General features: G+C 39.1%; 1 protein-coding gene across 1 annotated transcript; it reads left to right on the top strand.

The window, feature by feature from the left end:
* Positions 1–277: 277 nt before the first annotated feature.
* col28a2a (collagen, type XXVIII, alpha 2a) lies at positions 278–15,010 on the top strand. The gene is made up of 36 exons (XM_085374292.1): positions 278–407; positions 660–1,234; positions 1,874–1,894; positions 2,045–2,104; positions 3,058–3,111; positions 3,805–3,849; positions 3,933–3,959; positions 4,041–4,085; positions 4,215–4,259; positions 4,735–4,824; positions 5,153–5,206; positions 6,058–6,126; positions 6,212–6,280; positions 6,422–6,490; positions 7,848–7,916; positions 8,695–8,763; positions 8,893–8,961; positions 9,287–9,355; positions 9,467–9,538; positions 9,625–9,693; positions 9,776–9,847; positions 10,041–10,109; positions 10,225–10,293; positions 10,373–10,441; positions 10,557–10,625; positions 10,760–10,828; positions 10,992–11,060; positions 11,263–11,331; positions 11,420–11,500; positions 11,609–11,644; positions 11,731–11,767; positions 12,821–13,378; positions 13,464–13,753; positions 13,849–14,092; positions 14,732–14,908; positions 15,003–15,010. Exons 1-36 carry the CDS (start codon positions 278–280, stop codon positions 15,008–15,010), a joined length of 3,756 nt encoding a protein of 1,251 aa, XP_085230418.1.
* Positions 15,011–16,795: the final 1,785 nt, after the last annotated feature.

The raw sequence follows: 16,795 nt of genomic DNA, 5'->3' as shown, positions 1-16,795 counted from the left end.
GTCCTCTGCCCACCCTGCTGCCTTTTTTAATTCTGCATTTTTCACGACTCCGAAAACAGGACTGACTGCAGCAATTGCACAGGAAGCTGGCTTGTAAGTCAATGTGAAGAAAGTCTCTTAATACTTTTAAAGATCTACTACCTTTCTAAATGTCACATTTAAGAGTTTGATTTCTCCAAAAAACAACCTGCTACACTCTGATTTGATGTGAAGACCTCTTTTGTACAGTGTAATTTTGACTTTAATTTGTCGTTGCTGTATTCTCTAAGGGGCAAGGATGTTTCTTACACCACTGCTGCTGGCCACAGCACTTTCCAGCATATGGGCCCAAGACTTTTACCAAGCGAGGAAAACCATCAAGAATTCTGGAGCCAAACCTCTTGCTGCAAATATCTACAATGATCAAGGTAAGAAATAAATGAATAAAGAAGACAGTTTTTAAAGTGATGCATTAATATTTCTTCATTCTCAAAACTTAAGCAGTATATTTCAACAAAATAAGAAACACAAATTCATAACCCCAACTGATTTTGCAAAACTTTTTACATCTTCTCAATATAAATTTTTGGATTTGTTACAAAAATTGCAGCATTTTCTCATCAAATTGATTGAGATGCAGTCAATCAGTTAATCAGATAACTTGTTCTGTGTGGTCACAGCCATCCTTGATGAAGACTGTAGCCTGGAACTTGCCTTCCTGTTGGACAGCTCTGAGAGTGCAAAAGACAATCATGAGGATGAAAAGCAGTTTGCCATGAACATGGTGGACAGACTCCGAGGTGTCCGGCTGCAGACTGGACGCAGCTTGAGTTTGAGAGTTGCTCTGCTGCAGTACAGCAGCCACGTTATCACAGAGCAGACCTTCAGAGATTGGAGAGGAGCAGAGAATTTCAAGACCCAAATAGCCCCAATAGTCTACATTGGGCATGGCACCTACACCACGTACGCCATCACCAACATGACCAAGATTTACCTGGAAGAATCCAGCCCCCACAGCATCAAAGTAGCAGTGCTGCTTACAGATGGTGTTTCCCACCCAAGGAACCCTGACATTTTCTCTGCTGTTGCTGAAGCCAAAAACCAGGGCATCAAGTTCTTCACTTTGGGCATCACCCGAGCAGCCAATGAGCCGGCCAATGTTGCTAATCTCCGCCTCCTTGCCAGCTCCCCTGCTTCTGTCTTTCTCCGTAATTTACAGGATAATAACATAGTCGAAAAAATCTCCACTGAAATTGTGAGTATTTAGCATTAAAGCTCATCTCTCAGTAGACAAAACAAAAAAGAAAAGTGATGTATTTGCTTTGAATGGGAGTTGGTACATTGATATGCAAGCTTCATGAAATCTTATAGAGATGAAGTGATGACAGTGCTGTGGAAAAAACAAATGAAAGATGTTCATGTCCGTTATGGATTTATGCCTTTCTCCCGAACCTTTAAAAAGACACACAAAGGAAAAGCCCCCAGGATTTTCTTTTCCGTCTGGTAATCTCTAATTGTATTACTGTTGATATTAAACTGCCTTAACAATTAAAATTAATAATTGGGTTAAGGCGGTTAGATTTCCTGTGGAATAATACATGGTGTGCATATATCCATTTCCATTGCATCTGACCACTTTATTTATTACACACACTCATTCACTCATTGTAACTCATCATTTTAAAGGACTTTAAAAGTTAATAGATAATGCAAAGTTAAGATTTGTATACCAAAATCTCATTATTTCCTAAATTTTTATCAAAACCAATGCATGTAGACACGTAAGTTATGCTGAATCAAGACAACACATCTTGGCAATAACAGAAGAAACCTAATAAGTGTCTGAAGTATGTTTGTACAACTGACAACAAGTCCATTTCTATTTTCTTTGCAGATTGGCTTAGCTGATGAAGATGTAAGTACAAGTTACAAATATTAACTCACACGAACTGTAGATATTTGATATTCAATAAAATGTCATTAAGTAGCTAAATTATTTAATTTAATTGACTGTTAAAAAATGGCTTTTATCACAGTTTAATAATCGTATCTCTGCTCTTTGAAGTGCCCAGTGGCTCAGAGATGTGCTTGTGACAAAGGAGAGAGAGGACCCAGTGGGCCTGCAGTAAGTATGAAAATACACCATAAGCAATGAGTTTTCTTTGAAGTGTCGCACTCATCGGTGAGAAGGATTTCAGAAACATTTTATACGAACCTGATATTTTAGTTATGATTGCTGTGTCGTTTTTGTTCAGACGGGATAATTGCTTGCTTTTTAAATGCAGCTTAGAGGCATTTGCACAAACAAAGAGGATGGGTGGTTCAATCCCACCATCTTAAAGAAGATTAATGAAAAAGGACCAGAGACTTTCATCTTCTATTTGAAGAGAAATATATTTACTTACCCTCATCTAGTTATTATACTAATGTGACATCGGATGTGACCCATGGAAGACAGAAGCATCACATTTAGAGCTTCCTGTAAAACTGATTCTTTGGCCATAGTAAATCTCACTAATCTTGCCATGGTCAATGGGACGAGGATAGAAGAATACTTACACAAGATGATCTGAGCTGTTCTACACACATACTCACATATTTTACTCATAACAACTTTAGTTTAAGCCCTTCTCCTGCTCAGATAACGTGGTCAAGTTATCGGCAGACAGTCATATTACTGACTGACAACTACTGTGAGACCAGGTGCTTTCACCACAGAGAGATTCTTCACATTCTTACACTCAGACTAAGAGGTTCTCATAATTGCTCTTATTGGTAAAATTACCACAAACTAGGGATTTCTGATGAATAATAACTGACACACACTATCCAGGTGCAGCTCAAAACAATGACCTATGGCCATGTGGACAAGATGTTTCATGTTTCATATTTTCAGCGATCATACAGATCTGTCAGAAAGGTCCCTGACCTTTTTCCACACGGTTACTCGGCAACAACTTGGTTGAGGTTAAAGGTCATAGTGTTATCTGCTGAAGTCATTTTGTGCACAGCAACAAGAATGCAAAATTTACAAAACAAATTATCAAATCTCTATCTTGATTTTGTTGCATTTTCCAGGGAAAGAAAGGTCGCCCTGGTGATGATGGAGCCCCGGGGCCTAAAGGGCAAAAGGTGTGTGCCCTTTGATAGATATGTGGACTGCTCTGAATGTTAAGCTCTTAGCTTGCAGAAATATTCATGAGATACTTAATACTTCCGTCTTTTGCAAAAAGACGTTAGGCTTCCCTGAACTTACAAAACTCGTGCTTTTAATTCACTTCTTCGCTTGTGTCCAGTGGAGTACCACAAGGTTCAATATTAGGTCCGATTTTATTTTCCTCATATTCATATTACCTTGTATTTAAAAATATGTGAATAACAATCTGTTGTTGCTCTTCCTTACCTCTAATATACTGGTGACAGCAGGTAAGAAATTAGGTTCATAAGGGTAACTTTAGTGCCTATGATGATAAACATGCATTTTGTATAATAGCAGACATTTTTTCCATGACTATAAATGCTTGCAGAGCTTTCAACCCATGTTTACGTCTTGTAATTAAGAGCTACTTTGTAATTAAAATGTTTAAGAACTACATTTACATCTTTCCAACATTGCTTTACATGCTAGTATTGATTTACATTGTAACTATGAAATGTCTGTGTTGTCTTTCTTAATCTTAACTTTTATTTACTGGCTTCCATTAAGTATAGTGACTATGAGGTCTTTCTAAATTATTTCAGAATTATTATCTGAATTGCTTTAACACACTAATAATGTACAAGTATCCATTTTTGTTTCTAAACCTGTTTCTAATCCCACCTAAGGGTGAAGCAGGATTAAGTGGAGTACCCGGGCGAGAGGGTCCAGAGGTAAATGACACTATTTGTGATCAACATCTTCATTGTTTCTGAAACTTGTTCACACATGGCGTCTCAATCATGTTTATTTGCAGGGAAAACCAGGTTACAGAGGAGATAAGGTATGAAATTTAGATTAGTAACAGTGGTGGGATGTTTTGGAGCGAATTGAAGCCTGAACTGTTTTTGTAATTTCTGCGCAGGGTGAGAGGGGTGAATGTGGCACTCCAGGAATCAAAGGAGACAGGGTATGACATTGCTCTTGGTATTAAACATACTAACATTAACTAACATTTTCAATTTAATGGATTTTACTAATTGTGTATATGGTAATTGGATTTATGGTCTGTTTCCTATGGTTGTTTAATGTGTTTCAGGGTCCTGAGGGGTCAATAGGAGAAAGAGGACCCCGAGGCCTGCAGGTTAGTATGAATTCATGTGTCTTAACATAAATTTAATAAGCAACTTAATAAGCAGACAAAACAGAGCAGCAAAGTGTTATACCTCAGAATCAGTGGGTACTGTCTTCATCACTGTTTTTCATCAGTTTTTAGTTGCAACTCATATTTTCTCCTGTCTTTGTCATCTTGTTCAGTAGTAGCCTTCATAACAACCTGTTTGTTTTCTTCCCCTAATTTTATCATGAAGCATCATTTTTTTGTGTTGTTTTGTTTGTACTTGCTGCTTTTGTTTCCCTGTGATCATCTGGCATCACAGGTTTGTGGTGTGGTTGATTTTTCACACCTGAGCTTTGTTTCACTTGTGTCTTGTTTTGTAAATGATGCTTTGTGTGTTTTAAAAAGGATAGACCATTAGGAATTATTGAAGATGATTTGTTGAAATATAGCATTTAGTTGAGCTATTTGGCAATTAGTTAATGATAACCCATCGTAACAGAATGCCTGCAGTGATAGGAATAAAGACAGGATCTCCTGGAGTCTAGACACTGGTGCCGGCGAAGATGAAGATGGAGATTTGGATAGAGCTGTGAGTGACCAGGTTCAGCAGAGATAGGGACAGGGAAGCAGGCAGATGAGTGATTACAGATTTTCCTTATTAAACTTACACATAAGCTTCATTTGAAATCCTGTCAGTTTCTTTTTTCTGGTGCTTAACCATTTCATGTCCTGCATTCTTTTGGATTATTACCTTTGAATTTGTTTTGTTATGCACTTTAGCAATTAGCATTTAGTAATGCTGTTTTTTGCTCCATTTACTAAACAGTTCAAATGTTTGTGTCAACATTTGAACTGCACACCCACAATATTGTGATATTTCAAGTGATGATCAGTCACCGTATGCTGTTCTTATCCAGGGTTTACCAGGACCGCATGGAGACAGGGGACCTGAGGGCCCCCAGGGAAAGCAGGTCTGCCACTTTCTGACAACTTTTACTTATCCTACCATGCACATCTGCTGTGACCTTTGCATTTCCTCTTATGTTGAGTATAAACAAGAGGTTAGAGTTTTTCTACCTCGGTAATAACTCTATAACACAGAAGCCGGTTGTCTTCTAATAGACCCCTGCGTGAAGACTTGGCAATGAGCCAATGTCTTCCCCATCATTACTTCCATTCAGGAGCTCAGGGAAAAAAACATAATGAAAAAGTCTCACTCTAGGCTCTCCCAATGGCCCATATCCTGTGTCTAAATACAGATTATGGGGTGCCCACACCATCTTCAGCTTTTCCAACAAGGCTTGCACTTAATAACACACATGGAAAGTCTGTGTATGCTCAGTGTCTCACCATGTGAGGACCTGTATGCATTTGGAAAGATTACAAGGAGTCTTGGTGGTCCCTATGCAATTTGTGCAAGCACACAAGCAAGTCGAGTAGCTGTAAGACAAGTCTTTGTATTAATTCCTTGTATCAGTTCAGATTAAAACTGTAGACAGAGACTTTATTAAACAGTCTAAGTGATTACATGATTTTGAGCTTATTCTTCTTATCTTTAGATAACAGCTACCATTACCCCAACTTTGAGATTCACCTTTGATGTAGTAATGACCTTTGGGCCTTCTTAACCTTATACACAGGAAAAAATAAAACATTTCAGTCCTTTTTCCATCTTTTTCATACAATGAAACCAAGCTACTAAAGGTTTAAATTAAGTGGTAACAAACGATGAGAGATATAAACATTGTCGTTCAGTACGTCTATATGCTAATGCTTGCAAGTCCAACATACAGTTGTTTAAATAATATGTTTGTGAATACAGGGTGAACGGGGCCCATCCGGTCCTCCAGGAATTCAAGGGGAGACTGGTATTGGGCTTCCTGGACCAAAAGCAAGTCATGTTATGAACTTTCCTCTGAATATTGATCGTCGTGATTGTGTTTGGGTGACTAATTTGCACTAATATTTCTCTTCAGGGTGACATGGGATTCCAGGGCAGACCAGGTCCTCATGGTCCTCCAGGAGTGGGTGAACCCGGCCTTCCTGTAAGTTCAGAAGCATCAGAGTCTGTGCTACAGTTTTATAGCTGTGAAGTCAGTGTTGGTGTTAGTGGGAGATCTGCTCTCTGAAGAAAGTCTGTATTTTGACTTACAGCTAGCTATATTGTACGCTGATTATCTTTACAGGGGGCGCAAGGACCACAAGGTGTTCAAGGGGGAAAAGGACCCCAAGGTGAAGGGTTTCCTGGGCCAAAGGTATTTCTTTAAATCTATCATTAGAGAATAAAAAATTTGGGGTTGTGTTTAAAAGGCAGGCGAGTGAAAGACAAATGATATTTTTGAAAAAATATTAAACATTATTAGTGTATCCTCCACCAAGGCAAATGTCCTACATTGCATTTAAGATAAGATATAATTTATTAATCGCAGATTTTGGAGGAAAAACAAACCTGAACCAAAGCCCATTTTAATAGGTTCTTTCTTCAGCCATGCTCCACTTCTCCCCAATTTTTGATAAATGTGACACTGGTAGTTTTGCATAATCTTGCAAATAGAGGAGGAAAACACTATTTTGAAACCATAAGAAATATGGCAAAATATTGATCTGAACTAATCTGAGAGTGCTTCACCTCTATATCACGACACTGAAAACACACCTCTGATCTCACACTACTAGACAAAATGAGTGCTGCAGATAATCTGCCTTCATTATAATGATCTTTAAACTAACTACTTTCATCATTACCAACTTCAAAATCTATTACAGTAAATATTCCATGAATCATTTGCTGTATCTGAAGGTTACAAAGACATAAATTGTGATTAAATAAGCTCCTCAGCGAGCATTACTAAAAGAAACAAAGAGTGTATGATTCAGTCTCAGGTAACTAGTTGATACACATCTGTCAAAATCAGCCTCTGTTCCAGCTCACTGACTCACAATACAGGCGTTCACTCAAGCGTGTATACACACTCTGTTGTTAAGCCTAAAAACTATGTTTTCCCCATGCTGCCACATGCTGCATTTTAAAACACACAGCAGACGTCTCATTCAAATAGAGATAGCTGGGATTCAACCAAGGGCTTAGCAAGACATGTTAATACTAATGACAGCAGGTCTTACTGTGTAGCAGCAAAGAAAACAACCTAACCACAGCGAAGTAAAAACAGTATGATAACCGAGTAAGAGTAAAAACCTAAAATAATGTTAGCAACACTCTCTTTATAAAGTTGTTGAAGTTTCTGTGTAAAGAATTCTAAAAGCAGTTTTATTTGTTGAGGGAATTAACACTGAAATGTCCTCAAGCAGTTTTAATCGCTTTCAGACTTTCTGGTGATTATACTTTTTACTATACCATCCTATTGAGAAAAAACCTCCTCTCCATTCAGATTTTTTTAAATGAACAAACACTAGTTTAGATAAAAGTATTGTACACTCAAAAATTGTCAGAAAGACAAACAAACAAAAACATGTCATTCCTGGGTCATGGGATCATTGTGAATCACTCAGCAACAGGAGCAAACATGCCCTCCTGCCATGCTTTACTGAAACAGTGGGATTTGGCTGTGACCCAATCTTGACTAATGGAATTAACCTGACTTTGGTCTACAGGGGGATCGAGGGCTGCCAGGGCCCAGGGGACCGTGGGGACAGCAGGGTGTAGGCATCAAAGGAGAAAAGGTGGGTTGTAAATGAAGTTAATTAAGAAAATTCAGTGCAACAACAAAGACTGTTCACAACAAAGACTCTAATGAAATCCACAAGGGGAAACTCTAGAAGTCCTTTAGGCTACAATTATAAAAATGTTGTGACTGAGTGAGGCAAAATACAGGAGTGCGTTAGATTAAACATCTGGTTACTGTGGGAATGTTAACGGTAGTGCATACAGCAGGGCTGCACTATATACTATACAGTTAGGTAGCTATAACACAATCTTTCATTGGCTGCTTGTGAGTTAAACATTTATTAACCTGAAAAAAGGTTGATAAACACAACAAATGTGAAAATACAGTATATGAAGATAAAATGAGTCTGGGAACTTACTGTACATAACCATATTCTGTATGTGTGTACAGGATTTGATGAAGTGTAATCTATAAAATAAAAATGAGTTTTTGTTTGCATTGCTGTTGATCTTTACAGTCTTTCTCACGATATGAGTTTCCTATACACTATAATACTAATTCTAGCATTTTCAGGAACAAACTAAAACCCACCGGGAGGCTGAGACTGGGCCTGCATACTTTTGTGCAACAATAGTGATTCCCTGAAATCAAAATCAACTTTAAATCTTTATTAATGAAAGGGAAACCAAAAGGACACAAATTTAATGCACAAAAAAATCTCAGGGATCACAAAAGAGGAAAGGGATCCATTCACCCTCTCTTCTACAGCTAACACTGGGTGAACACATGAATGTTAACAGTAAGTATTTATGATTATGATGGTTTATTCCCAGGGAGAACTGGGCCAACCAGGATTGCCAGGGCCAACTGGACCAATAGCAGTGGGCATACAGGGAGAAAAGGTCAGGGCGACATCTTTATCTAAATGCTATTTGATTGCCTTTATTTGTTCTGACACATATGCTGAGAAATTGGAATGCAGTAGCACCACACATTAAAATAACCCTCGAATCATTATTATTATTGTACAGGGAAATGAAGGACCAAGAGGCCCTCCAGGAGTCAGAGGTCTTCCAGGAGAAGGTCTACCTGGGCCCAAGGTTTGTTAAAAAACCCTTAAGATGCATATTCAGATTATTCAGGTTTACTTGTTTACTTTAGTCACGCAGACAAGATAAGAACTTGATTCCCGGTCAGTCTAGAACTAACTTTACCCTGTCCTGTTATATCAGGACAAAATAATTTAGCTGCTTGCCATAGTTATCAAACAGAGACAGCAGAAAATTAAAACTACTACAAATGAATAAAATAAAAGGTTAAATATTTCAAATTTAGAATTATTATTAAATCTGAAATATTAAGTTTTCAGATTTAAGTTTAATTAAACGTGGTAGGATATGACTAGAATATGACTTCTCTTCAAAGGGAGACCAAGGTTTACCAGGAGAGCATGGAGCTCCAGGAGAGACAGGTGTTGGTGAACCTGGGCCAAAGGTAAGATAAGACATTTCCTGAACAAAGTGTGTCAGGCTAATCCTGGTCTAGCAGCATAAAACAGTACTGAATACAGCAAAAGCTGGATGTGAAAACATTCTGCTGTTACAGGGAGAACCTGGAGCGGCAGGAGTGAGTGGCCTGCCTGGTCTGCCAGGAGAAGATGGAGCTCCAGGGCAGAAGGTAAAGCAGTATCTGACTGATCATTTTAACAATGGTTATGAAAAAAAGTCTTATTATTTATTGAATAAACCCATTCGATCTTTTAGGGTGAGCCTGGTTTGCCTGGTTTAAGAGGTTCTGAGGGGCGACAAGGAGTTGGCACTCAAGGCGAGAAGGTATGTTTATAATTCAGTAGTCTTGTGTATCCCACAGTTTTCTTAATGCTACTCACAAAATATATTTGGTATTCACTCCCAGGGTGACCAGGGTGTTAGGGGCATCCGTGGGTTACATGGACCTCCTGGGGTCTCAGGACCATCTGGACCAAAAGTAAGAATTTCACAGAACATGATGATAATATCTTACTGTGGTACAAAGCGTCCGTGATAGTGTATACACATTAACCCAAACTTTGAATGAAGCCAAAAAAATGAGTCTTCTACCAGTTGTTGGCAGCACACTTGTTGTTAAAATAAAGACAAGTGTGAATAGGATCTTAAGTTCCTCAACAACTTCCTTCCAGGGCGAACGCGGGATACCAGGCCAGCAGGGCATGCCAGGGCAGCAGGGACGGTCCATAGCAGGTGCAAAGGTAAATAAATTTTCTCTTTACACTGATCTTGGTAAGCATCCACCAGTGTAGTCTGATGCAACATAATGCATCAAAAAACTGTTGCTGTAGTCAGACTTAACTGTCTCGCGTTCAGGGTGATATTGGTCCCGCTGGCCCACCTGGTCCTATTGGAGAAACAGGCCATGGACTACCTGGTCCAAAGGTAAATGCAGTCCTAATTTATTAGACGCACTGATTAAAACACAAAGGTTTGGGCCTCATTGTTGAATTTGTTGTACCAGGGTGATCGCGGCTATCCAGGTTTACCAGGTCCTGCTGGCCCAAAAGGCCAAGGCATCCCTGGCCCTATGGTTAGTATCAACTGCCAAGACATGACAAATTTCTAAATGTTTTTCCTGCAACTCTGTAATTAGTTAATGTTGTGCAAGGTTGCTAAAACTGGAATAATCTCTGTACTTTATCCAGGGTGCTCCAGGCCAGCCAGGACTACCAGGTGAGCCCGGCCCAGAAGGAGTGGGATTTCCTGGACCTAAGGTTTGTACCTACATGCTACGTGATTCTGGGATAATCTAGTTAGTCTGTTATTATAGTTTTTGCATCGCTGTTTTTTGGGAGGTGGGTTTGATATGTATAAGGATGCCTGTTTTATACTATCATGTCTTTTTCAGGGAGACATTGGGTTTAGAGGATTGCCAGGTTTGCCTGGTCCGCCAGGAGAAGGCTTACAGGGACCACTAGTAAGAGCGATTACAGTTTGATCTAATTGTTTTTAATTCTACATGCTAATTCTAATGTTGACAAATTATAATATTGAAAGTTGTATTTTGAACATATTTAATGTATGTGCTGCTTTGTGTAGAATATGGATTCACTAATATACTTGAAATTCTATGTGTTAAGGGCAATGTTGGAAGGCCAGGTCCTCCAGGCCCAACTGGACCTCAAGGAGAAGGTATTCAAGGTCCAAAGGTAAGTTTTTTATATGTTTTGTATATTCATTCATTCATTTTTGTATATGAAAGAGTGAAGCGGCATTTTATTGGTGCTGACATGTTTCACAAGTGAACTGCCTGGCAAACCGGCCGCAGGATAAACACAAAAATAATTTATGACCTTTCTTGAGTTTGGATCTCTTCTGTATGATTCAGTGAATAACACAGTCTAATTTCAGGGTGAGCCAGGATCGCAAGGCATGACTGGGCCTAGAGGGCCTCGGGGAGATGGGCCTCCTGGAGAAAAAGTGATGAATTTACATGCTGCTTTCAAATATTTTATTGATGTCGGATTACTTGGTCTCTGACTGATAATTTATTCTTCTGTTATGATAGGGTGATCGTGGACTACAGGGTGAGAGGGGGATAAAGGGTACAAAAGGAGACATGGGAGATCCTGGAGTCCCTGGTGAAATGGTAAAATAGACCAAAATAACAACGAGTAAATAAATTACTCATATATGTGTTTTTAACAGCACAAAACTGAAACGTGAATGTTGTTTTTCATCCTTTTTCAAATTACAGGGAAGGCCTGGAGAAAAGGGAGAACCAAGCCTCACTGTAAGTTCAGTAATTCAACATTTTTTTGGGGCCATTCAAAAAAGTAAAAACATTTTCCACTGACATATGTTTTCCATATTTTTCAGAGAGAAGAAATTATTAAGCTGATCAAAGAAATCTGTGGTAAGATTGAGCCTTGTCTATTTTAATAATGATTAATAAACAATTGTGTAGAAACAGACAATGTGGCAAAGTAAAATCTGCAATTAAATCTTTTAAATCTGTGTGCAGAGGAGCTTTGAATTCATTACTGTCATGCTGGTATTTTATTAGTTTGCCAAAGCAGCAGCCAAAAAATATATGATTATGCCATTTGTTTGTCTGTATTTTTGAATGTCTGCATTCTAAACCATAGACTTTAAATGCCTTTACAATGCAACACGGAGCACTGACATTGGCACTGATGGAGGATGTGCTCAGTATGTGCCCCTCTAGTTTAAACTTAGTCAAACATCTATGGATGTTTTGAACAAGAAATTAAAATGTTTTGATGACAGGTTAAAGTACTTAATACTATTCTGTTTAGTAAGCAAAGTGCATGTAAAGACTGCAGTGCTTAACAAATGCATTAGATCATCTGTATACAGTATACATGCACTAGTGAGATAAAACAGAAAATGCTAGAATTGCACTCGCAAAACCTGGAGTGAAGACTTCTTAAACAGGGTTTTAGTAAATTAAAAACTATAATTAGCCATGGTATCTTCAGAATAAATTGGAATAAAAATATTCCACTGACACTGCAAATCCACGAGAACTTGTATTAGCTGAGGCAAGAACTAGCTAGTGGCCTAGTCGACACCTACTTGTCATAAAGTTGCCTGACCCTAGCTTGTTTATCATTTTAATAGCTAAAAGAGGAAAATTAGCTTTAAAGACCAAAATCTGTTTGTACCAGACTGTCAACATGCATATTTTTGTTGTAAAGTTGGTTACTTTGAAATTTGAGTCTGTAGGGACTGACTCAGTTATGGAGCCAGCCTCAAGTGGCCACTGGATGAACTGCAGGTGCCATCATAGCAACCAGCTGCAGAAGCAACACTCCTAGGTTTAAGAGGGTTTATTGTTATTGCAGATTGTGCCAGTATGAGTAGCCGCTGATGGTCTGCCTTTGCCCATAAACTGCACATGTGCAATAAAGCAGTCATGTACTAACTGCACTTTATACCTTTTCAGGATGTGGCATCAAGTGCAAGGAAAGGCCAATGGAACTTGTCTTCGTCATTGACAGCTCAGAGAGTGTTGGGCCTGAGAACTTTGAGATCATCAAAGATTTCGTCACAAGGTTAGTGGATCGGACCACAGTTGGCCGCAACGCCACCAGAATTGGCCTGGTCCTCTACAGTCTGGATGTTCATTTAGAATTCAACTTGGCTCGCTACATCAGCAAGCAGGACATCAAGCAGACGATCAGAAAAATGCTTTACATGGGAGAGGGCACTTACACTGGCACTGCAATTAGAAAGGCGACTCAGGAGGCTTTCTTCAGCGCCCGCCCCGGTGTCAGAAAAGTAGCCATCGTCATCACTGATGGTCAAACTGACAAACGAGAGCCTGTCAAGCTTGATGTAGCTGTGCGGGAGGCTCACGCTGCAAACATTGAGATGTACGCCCTGGGAATTGTCAATTCCTCTGATCCAACCCAGGCTGAGTTCTTACAGGAACTCAATCTTATAGCCTCAGACCCAGACAGTGAACACGTGTACCTCATTGATGACTTCAACACGCTAACAGGTGAAAGTCAAAGCCAGATACTTTAAATATCGTGAGGAGATTTAAAATGCCTAATAATCCCACTTTTTCTTTCATTTTTCCACAGCACTGGAGTCCAAACTTGTCAGCCAGTTCTGTGAAGATGAAAATGGTGCCTTTATTTACAATCACATTACCAATGGACACCGGAATGGTAACAATGGGCTTAGTGTTAGTGGAAATAATGGAGCAACTACTAATAACTATAATAGCTATGGCAACAATGGTTACATTTTTGGAAACAATGGATATGGGAACAGTTATGAAGAAGAAATCCAAAACCATAGACACACCAACAGCCGTGGCCGTGGAGACACTTTCACACTGCCCATCAGTGCCGATCCTCTTCCTGTTCAGGTCTCGTCTTCACTGTTTTAATTACATAATACTTTGTTACGTACAGTAAATGTATTTATTGCAATATTGAAACACTGTGCTGCTGTTTCACACAGGTAACAGAGGATGATGATGGTGAAGATTTAGATTTAAGGGCTCACGTGCGGGGTGACAAGCATCTGTCTAGAGTCAACAAAACAACATTTATATCACCTGGTAGAGAAAGTTCTGTGTCCAAAACAACTGTTGTATCATCTTCATCATCATCTGTATCTGGAATATCTTCATCAACACTGACTTCAAGTTCCTCCTCAAACTCAAATCAGTTACAGCCTGTGGTGATTCCAGTTCAGCCTGGAGGTGAGTACCACACTCCTGTACTGGATATGTCACAGAAAGAAAAACATAAAAACTAAATGAAAATTACCTACTGAGGCAAATCAATACACTGTGTTAATAAAAAAAAAAGGTTGTAAGCAGTGTGGGGTTGTAGTACATGGAAATTCTCCAAAGTAGAGTCGTGAAAAGGGAAGATTTCAGGGGACTCTGTGCAGTATTGCAGTCTAACTTGTAAAAGTTTAGTAGCAATAACTTAAAGCAGCTGTTTTCTGTATAACTTTATTAGTCTCTCACATCATTTTGGAATTTTGGCCCAACTGTTACAGTTTTTCTTTAGTATGTTAAATTTGCAGAAATTCATTTGTACACATCTCTTTTAAGGTCCTGTCACAGCATTTCAGTTGAGGGTCAAGATCTTCATTTCCATTGGGCCATTAAAAGACATTGGTTCTTTTCTTTTTAGCCTTTTTTTTTTTTTTGTAGCTTTGCTGATGAGCTTGGTATCAATGTCTTGTTGCAAGAACTAATTTTGACTATACACTTTAAGAAACCTTGAATCTATCAGCGTTAGCTCTGTCGGGAAAGGGCTAAGTCTATTCTTCTAGCACATAAATGTTTTTTTTAGTAAACATGTGTCTCACATACCATTCCCTCGTCTAGATCCCCGCTGTGACCTCAGCTTGGACCAAGGCACCTGCCGAGACTATATCATACGCTGGTATTATGACAAGCAGGCCAATGCTTGTGCACAGTTCTGGTACGGAGGCTGTGGTGGAAATGGCAACCGTTACGAAACAGAAGATGAATGCAAGAAGACTTGCGTTCTGCTCAGAAGAGGTAAAATCTGTAGATTTTAAACAGTAAATGTGCATTTTTGTTTATTGGTGTTTCTTCTGTGAGTATCATTTTGTCACTTCATTGTCCATTTCAGGTGGATAAAAGGAGGAAACAGCATCACTAGGAGTCCAGCTCTACAACCTTCAGCTTTCCTCATTTTAATGAGATGCCTTGTGACTCTTGTGTCACAGTTGGCCTTAGACACAAAAATATTTTTAATAAATAGAAAGACAGCTGACATGTTCCTGGTTTAACAGAAACAAAATCAGATTGACTTTTATTTTATTAAAAAGCCTTTCTTACCTCGGCGATATTGTATTGTCCTTCCTAGGCTTAAACTTCTATGGATTATTCTTATACCTCACCCAGACATGCAGTTTATATATGCTGAATATATTTAGAGTAAAACAGCATTAGTGAAATGTTTTATATGATGCTGATATATGTGTTTTGAGTACTTTTGTGTTTTCCTGTTGGTTTTTCCTGATTCTATTGCAATGTGTCCACATGGGTAAAACTGGCAGCTGTAATAAAGTAACAAAGGTGTTTTACTACATGTGTCCTGCTTCCAGAGGTCTGCTGCAGATCAGATCTTCTTCTTGATGCATTCTCAATCATCCAGGAAAGTAAATCTACAAAAGTTGATTCTGTTCATCTGGACGTAGCGTTTTGTGGGAGAAAGGTTTCGTCACTCATCCAAGTGGCTTCTTCAGTCTCAGCTGACTGCAGGTTTCCCCAATCTTATAAACAGTACATTTGCATAATGACTGAAACCAGCCCACTGAAGTAACAATGGGCTGGGAGGTCAGTTCTTTAATCTTAATTATGCAAATCCTCATGACATTCTCATGAATTTTCTAAACACCAGGTCTCTGTGGCTTTTAAACCCCAAAACACGCTGCGCCAAAAATTGGTCCACCCCAAGGATCGGGTCCCCCAACACAAACAGAGTAACATAGTGTACGCTGTTAAGTGCCAGGAGGATTGCCAGGATTTATACATCGGGGAAATCAAACAACCTCTGGCGAAGCGGATGGCACAACACAGAAGAACTACCTCGTCAGGCCAGGATTCTGCAGTCTATTTACACCTACAGGCCAGTGGACACTCTTTCAATGATGAGGATGTACACATCCTGGACAGGGAGGAACACTGGTTTGAGCGCGGAGTCAAGGAGGCCATTTACGTGAAAAGGGAAAGACCATCTCTGATACTCTGTACATCTTTCGCCATCTTACAATGCTGTGATTGCAGCCATTCCCCAACTCTCTGTGAACGATACTCATGGCCATTGATCAGTTGTCTTTGATCAGTGGGTTTTGGTCAGTGGTTGTTGATCAATGGTCATGAGAATTGGCATAATTAAGATTAAGGAACTGACCTCCCAGCCCATTGTTCCTTCAGTGGGCTGGTTTCAGTCATTATGCAAATGTACTGTTTATAAGATCAGGGAAACCTGCAGTCAGCTGAGACTGAAGAAGTCACTTGGATGAGTGACGAAACCTTTCTCCCACAAAAAACTACGTCCAGATGAACAGAATTAACTTTTGGAGATCAGATCTTCTTGTAAAGATTGAGGTTTTCTGCAGTTTATTCATTTAAGTTATGTTGATTTGAGCAGTCTGTATATCTCAGGTGATTTTTAAAAACATTTTAATAATAAAATCAAAAAGGATGATTGTTTGCTTTGCATCTATTAACTTAAGCACTACAATTGTTTCCACTAATTCCATTTATGTTGATGTGTCTGCAGTAAAATAGGATAATGTCAGTTAGTGGAAACTGGTATAACTACCAATTGTATTTTGCCAGTTTGTGGATTCTGTACTGCCGTTTTATAAAATCCTAATCAGTAAAATTGAAAATCCAGAGCATATGATACCATAA

Source organism: Diplotaxodon limnothrissa, linkage group LG16 (genome assembly GCF_057381915.1).
Source record: "Diplotaxodon limnothrissa isolate DT_005_m linkage group LG16, D_limnothrissa_male_GT1.1, whole genome shotgun sequence".
Taxonomy (NCBI): domain Eukaryota; kingdom Metazoa; phylum Chordata; class Actinopteri; order Cichliformes; family Cichlidae; genus Diplotaxodon; species Diplotaxodon limnothrissa.
Note: the sequence above shows the minus strand (reverse complement) of the source record. Positions and strands in the feature narration are given on the sequence as shown.

What these genes read in the sequence shown, in the direction of transcription:
- col28a2a (XM_085374292.1), top strand. Translation starts at nt 278, where the DNA reads ATGTTTCTTACACCACTGCTGCTGGCCACAGCACTTTCCAGCATATGG. An exon ending in ATGGAGATTTGGATAGAGCT is followed by an intron (nt 4,825 to 5,152) that starts GTGAGTGACCAG and finishes GTTCTTATCCAG; the next exon opens with GGTTTACCAGGACCGCATGG. An exon ending in TGACTTCAACACGCTAACAG is followed by an intron (nt 13,379 to 13,463) that starts GTGAAAGTCAAA and finishes ATTTTTCCACAG; the next exon opens with CACTGGAGTCCAAACTTGTC.